General features: G+C 36.3%; 1 protein-coding gene across 1 annotated transcript; it reads right to left on the bottom strand.

Moving 5' to 3' along the window:
• Positions 1-3,825: 3,825 nt before the first annotated feature.
• LOC141715056 (uncharacterized) lies at positions 3,826-4,221 on the bottom strand. The gene has a single exon (XM_074518543.1). The coding sequence runs from the start codon at positions 4,219-4,221 to the stop codon at positions 3,826-3,828; it is 396 nt and encodes a 131-aa protein (XP_074374644.1).
• Positions 4,222-7,115: the final 2,894 nt, after the last annotated feature.

Raw genomic sequence — 7,115 nt, forward strand, 5'->3', positions numbered from 1 at the left:
ACCGATTTGGAGTTCAATAACATATAGAAATAGGGGTTTGATCTTCGGATTAATTGAATTAGGGTTTATATAGTATGAATATTCTTAATTGAAATTAGGCGTTTTAGAATTAGGGGTTATTAGTCGATTTGGATGATTGGGTTGTGTTCCTTGCTTCATTTGCAATCGATTGGTATATAGTAAGGCATCAAACGATTCTTGAATAGTGTTCATCGAGTTCTTGAACTCTTCGCCGGAGTTTATGTCGATTTTGGCCGGAGGTTGTGTTCCAGGTATGGTTTGTGATGATTGTTACTTGATTAGTGATTTTGGGAAGGCTGTAAATGAATTCCAAGCAAAAACCAGACCAAAACGTATCGATTTAATCATTAATCGAGGTCGCCGGAACTTCCCGACCTCGCCGGATTCTCGATTGTTGACCCGTTATTTCTGATTTTTAACCCGCTTTTGATCTTCTTTTGTTCAGTTGCATTTCCAAATCATGTTTCTGGGATTTGCTTTTTAAAATAATTCAAAAATTCTATTTTTATTTCCTAAAATTCATTTTTAATTCCAAAAATACTTTTAATGATTTAAAAATTCAGAAATAAATTTGAATTATTTAATTAATTAATTGTAATTAATAATTATTTATTTATTTGGTTAATTAAGTTAAATATTAATTAATTAATTGATTTAATTATTTATTAATTAATTTTAATTGATTATTTAATTGGATTTAATTATTTCTTTTGATTTAAAAATTTCAAAAAATAGTTTCGAGCTTTAAATTATTATCTTAAATCATTTTCAAGGTTCGATAATTATTATGAAATGATTTTAAAGTCAGATTCGGGTATTCGAACACTGATTAATTATTTATAAATTATTCAATGACCTGTTTTAATTCTAAAAAACGTTCAAAAACTCTTATTAATACCAGAAAAATCATTTTAATCCCGAATCTTCTTTGAAAAATTATTTTGATCGAATACCTTGCATATTATGTGCTATGCGCTATCTGATTAATGTGATATATGGCTATGTGCTTATTGATTGGTTGTTTTAGTCATAGTTTTTAATCAGTAAATCGGATTTGGGTGAAACGAAGGGTAGATAAAACCTTATGACATCTATGGGAAGATTAAAATAATGTGAGTCGAATATTGATAGATACATATGATGCCTAGAAGAGTAAGCAAGGCAGTAGAAAAGGGATGCAGGTGATCAAAAAATGGAATCGAAGCATAGTAAATAAAGCAGGTGAGCAGTGAATAGAAGCGAGACATAGAAAAAGTAGACAAATGGTTGTTGGATAGAATCATTAGACAAGTACAAGTGAAGTTGGAATCATTTGAGATAAGGCAAGTACTTCTGAATCTTTCTCGAAATATATCGGAAATATTTCTAAACTCTCTCGTGACATATTGTTAGTATTCAAATAAATTCTGCTTTATGTTATAAGTGCTTTGAATCACTCAGACTTGAACCCTGATCACATCATTTGATCTTTGAGATGTAAGCCTTATTCTTCGTAAACCATCCATTGTTGATTTACCAGATACTAAACTACACAAATACGATACTACTCCAAAAATACATATCCACCATACACCAAACACTGGAACAAAATTGCTTGAACATACATAAATTTTTATACTCAATCATACCTTATAACATCAAAGGACTAAACCTTGTGAAATCATTATTCATCTAATACCTGATCCTCTTACAGGCTGGAAGCCATTCCTCATACATACCTTGATATACCCTTGTGATACTCATGAATTGTATTACGCTTTTATTCAAATGTTTTATCACTTTTGATTATGATCTTGCTTTATTGAATTATATTGTTTATCATACTGAACTGTTTTAGAATTGGATAGTTTTCTTTATGTGGACCAGATTCATGGTTGAATAAGGCCAATGTGTGCCTTGGATCCCGTTTATAGAGCAGAGCTGTGTGCCTTGCTCGGGGTTAGTGCGTGACTGATCAGCAGCCTAATCTTGGTTTTAAAATTTAAAATGAATATCCAATTCTAATGATTGTTTAACAAGAAACTTGATTCTTTTGAATCATCTCATTTGATCATTGTTTAACCTCAATTATTGTTATTATGACTTGTTGAGCTAGTTAACTCACTCTTTCGAATCTGTTTATGTATTCTACAGTTAAAAAGGAAATGATTAATAGCAAGGTTTCCCAGTCCAATGTGCGAGCTAGGATTCCAGTACGAGTTGGATAGAGCTAGAAGAAGCTTTAAATTATATAAATATATGCAAGCTTGTAAGAATAATTTCGTTATCAGTTGTAAGTTAAACTAGTTGGGATTTGGTACGATGTAATAAAAGTTAAGATTGTGGCTTGTTTTCATACTTTAACCTGTTACGATCCGTGATGGTGTAAAGATAGGTCATTACATATAATATTTCATATACAGGTTTATATATTGTGTATGTTGTGAACCCCAAACTTCTGACCCGGGTTTGGAGGGCATCACACGTAGGGTGGTTAAAAGGCCTTATTCCCTCTTGAAACTCACCGAGTAGTTATATAAATTCATAGAATGTTATAAATATGTGTAACTATCATTGTCATTATAATCACTGTTATTGTAGTCTTTTGTATTATATGCGTAAAGTGTATACCACATTCGTGGGGTAACAAAATTTGTAATTGGGTGATTAGCCCTTCGTAAGTTTTATTATTATATACAAATTTTTAACGAACATAAAGAAACATGGAGTGCATGATCGAAAATATTGAGCAAACATAATCTCATACATATATTATCTTAGGTCACAATTCGAGCTAATAACTTGAACATGTAAGCATAATCATATCACATGGTAAAGTAGATCATGGCAAGTTAAGCACAAAATCGATCCTTCATAAATAATTCATCAAAGGCAAATGATGATAAACAGCAAACAACATCATGTTGAACACAAGCAACTACCAACATTTAACTATGTCCTAATCAACTTATTGATCAACGACTTCTAAGAACTGAAATTTAAAAAGATGAAATAAAAAACTTTACACATGATAAAGTTTTAAATGCAAAGCGTTCCATCTTTGTGGCACTTACGTCCCGTCCATGTTTGACAACCGGTAAGCCCCATGTCCTAAGACATCATCAATGAAGTAAGGGCCTCCCCAAGTGTCAGCAAATTTCCCTACCGTCACGTTCACAGTGTTTTGGAATGTCTCTCTTAGCACCATGTCGCCAACACGGAAAGTTCTTATGTGAACATGTTTGTTGTAGGTATTGGCACCCTTTGTTGATAAGATGCTAAGCGAATATTTGCCATCTCTCGCAATTCATCCACAGTGTCTTTGTCATGTGACAATTCTATGTTGTTCGCAGTCACTTGTGAAGAGCCCATATCTTGTTGTTGGCATCATGACTTCTGTTGGTAACACAGCTTCAGTGCCGTAGACTAGACTATATGGCGTCTGTCCTGTGGATGTTTTTGGAGTTGTCTTGTCCTGACCACAACACCCAAGGCAGTTCTTCAGCCCATCTTCCTTTGCATGATGTCAATCAGTCTCTTTAAGTTATTGATTATGATTTTGTTGCTTGACTCAGCTTGTCCATTGGCTTGAGGATATCTTGGTGTTGATTTAATCAGACTAATGTTCCAACGTTTGCACAACATTTCAGTCTTATCACTTATGAACTGCGATCCATTGTCATATATAATCTCGGATGGTACACCAAACTTGCAAAGAATGTGTCTTTTAATGAATGAAATTACCTCATTTGACGTCACTTGCTTGAATGCCTCGACTTCAATCCATTTTGAGAAATAATCGGTCATGGCCAACATGAACACCTTCTATCCCGGTGCAGGTGGCATTTTTCCCACGATATCCATTCCCCATTTCATGAAAGGACAAGATGGAATGGACATGTTAAGATGCTCAGACGGTTGATGTATGACAGGTTCATGTCGTTGGCAAACGTCATATTTTTTTGCATAGTCTATGGCATTCTGTCTTAGTATCATCCAATAATAACCCAAGCATAAAATTTTTAAAGACAGATTTCTTTCATTAGTGTGCTTCCCAAATTCTCCTTCGTGTGTGTCCCTTAGCACCATATCTGCCTCATGCTTTTGCAGACACCTCTGTAGTAGTCCCGTGGAAGATTTTTTTAATAGTTCCCCATCTATAATTGTAAACCTTGACGCCTTCATATTGAGAATCCTTGCTTCATTATTGTTGGTTGACATTGTTCCAAATTGCAAGTACTCATTTTATGTCTTCATCCAGCTGTCTGCATCTTCACTGATATTGTCATCACATTGATCAAGGGTAATTACTCAAGATTCAAGGTTTGGCCTTTTCATAGCAGGCTTCATGATGTGGACCACTGGGATGTTGTTTAAATCTAAACCTTTGAATAAAGCTCCCAATCCGGCTAATGCATCAGCTTACACGTTATTCTCCCTTGGAACCTGTTGTATGCTGAAGTTGTCGAAATGGTTGGTTAACCCTTTAGTGATGCCCAGGTATGTAACCAACTTGTGATCCTTGCCTTCATAAGACCCCTTGACGTGATTAACAATGAGTAGCGAATCACAGTTGACGTCAATGTTTTTGATTTTCATGTCTTTAGCAATTCTGAGTCCCATGATCAATGCCTCATATTCAGCTTCATTGTTCAGTGGCTTTAAAGTCATAGCATATTGATTGAGCTATTATATCCCCCTGTGGCGATTTGAGGACAAGCCCCAATCCTGTTCCATTGACATTAGATGCCCCATCTGTATACAATGTCCAAGGCTTCACGTCTACTCTTGAAAGAACTTGTTGAAACTCCTGCTAAGCATCTGTCATTTAGCTTGGACTAGAATCAGCCATAAAATCAGCCAAAGCTTGTGACTTTATCGCTTGTGAGTTGTGACTTTATCGCAGTCCTTGTGTCATACGTGATGTCGTAAGTACTTACTCATATTGCCCATTTTGCCATTCTTACCGTCAAATCAGGTTTACTCAATACGTTCTTTAAAGGGAAGTTCGTTATGACATGTATCTTATGTGACTCAAAATAATGTCTCAACTTAGTGAAAGTCATAGCTAATGCAAGTACTAATTTCTCAAGAGACGTGTACCTTATTTCCGCATCTACCAAACTCTTGTTGACGTAGGACACAGGCGACTGGGCACGTTCACTTTCTTTTACAATGACACCACTCACTGCACTGATCCGTTACAGATAGATACACGTACAAGTCCTTTCCTTGAATAGGTTTGGACAAAAGTGGTGGTGTAGTTAGATAAATTTTCAAGTCATTTAAAGCAGCCTCATAGTTTTTCCGACCACAAGAATCCTTTGTTCTTTCTCAACACATCGTAAAAAAGCTTGCACCTGTCTGACGAGCATAATAATGAACCAGTTCAAGTCTATAACTCGTCCAGTCAGTTTCTGTACATCTTCGACATTCGATGGGCTTTTCAATTCGAAAATTGCCTTAATTTATTCTGGACTTGCTTCAATTCCTCTCCTTGTCACCATATGTCCAAGAAACTTTCCTGATGATACGGCAAAGTTACATTTGGATGGATTCAACTTCATGTTGTATGACCTTAGTATTTCAAATACTTCTTGAAGATCGCGAACATGATTTCTGCATTAACAGACTTGACAACCAAGTCGTCAATGTAGACTTCCATCGTCTGCCCTATTTGATCTTTGAACATTTAGTTGACAAGTCTTTGAAACTTAGCCCCAATATTCCTTAGTCCAAAAGGCATGGCTAGGTAACAATATATTCCTCTAGTCCGTTATGAACACCGTCTTTTCACAATCAGATGGTTCCATTCGAATTTTATTAAAGCCACTCGATGCATTAGGAATGTGAGCAACTCATGACCTGTCATTGAGTCTACCATGGTGTCGATATGAGGTAGTGGATAGAGGTCTTTAGGACAAGCCTTGTTTAAATCTGTGTAATCAACACAAGCTCTCCATTTTCGATTTTTTTTGTACGATGATGACATTCGCTAACCATTCAGGATAGTCGACTTCTTTAATCATCCCAGCCTTTATAAGCCTTTCCACTTCATCGTTTATTATCTTGTTTCTTTCTGCTGCAAACTTCCTTCATTTTTTCTGAACAGGTGTGTAGCTGGGATCAACGTTTAGCTTGTGTGTGATGACAGTTGGATCTATTCCTGTTATGTCATCATGTTCCCATGCAAAAGCATCCAACCTCGTAGTTAGAAAATTTACCAAGTTAGCATTCAATTGTTGGGGAGAGGTCGTCCCCTATTAACACATTCTTGTCTCCCGTATTCAATCTACTTCAGCTAAGCGTTCTGGTCCTGTAATTGTAGCTACAGGCATCTCATTCCCATGATGTTGGATGGTTGGTTTCAGACATGTCATGTAACAGTCACAAGCCATGTTTTGATCCTCTCTTATTTCCTGGGCTCCCGTTGGTGTTGGGAATTTTAACACTTGGTGATATGTGGATGGCACTGCCTTTAAGTTGTGAATCCAAGGCATTCCCATGATTATGTTGTAACTCGAATCCTACATCGATTATACATAATTTTTCCAAGAGATTGACTCATTCGGTAGATGTTGGAAATGTGATTTCCCCCAACGTGCGTTTTGTCTCACCACTAAATCCCTTTAAAGTCATCGATTTCTTGATCATATCACTTTCCACCAATCCCATTTGTGTTAGTGTGCTAAGCATCATGATGTTGGCAGTGCTCCCATTGTCCACTAATATTCTTTTGATTAAGCAATTTCCCACGGGTAGTGAAATAACTAGCCCATCTTGTTGTGGTTTATGTACGTTTCTTTTGTCTGATTCGTTAAACATTAAGAACAGCAGACGTGTCATTTCCAACCCCCACTTGTGTGACTCGTATGTCTGTTTCTCTGGATGCTCTTTTAGCCTGTGAATATGTTGATCCACATATCTCTGATCCATCTGAGATGAAGTTAATCACCTTGTGATGTGGTGGAGGTGGTGCCTGTCTTAATGGTGTCATATTGTCCTTTCTAGGTGACACATCCTTCCTGACATAAGATGTTTTCTTTGATGTCATGAATTCCATGAGATATCCCTTCCTGGTCAGAAATTGTAGCTCTTTACGCAAGGCCACGCAG

Source organism: Apium graveolens, chromosome 3 (genome assembly GCF_009905375.1).
Source record: "Apium graveolens cultivar Ventura chromosome 3, ASM990537v1, whole genome shotgun sequence".
In the NCBI taxonomy this organism is placed as follows: Eukaryota; Viridiplantae; Streptophyta; class Magnoliopsida; order Apiales; family Apiaceae; genus Apium; species Apium graveolens.

Bases quoted from the DNA above. Each gene is read 5' to 3' on its own strand.
- LOC141715056 (XM_074518543.1), bottom strand. From the start codon at position 4,221: ATGTCAACCAACAATAATGAAGCAAGGATTCTCAATATGAAGGCGTCA.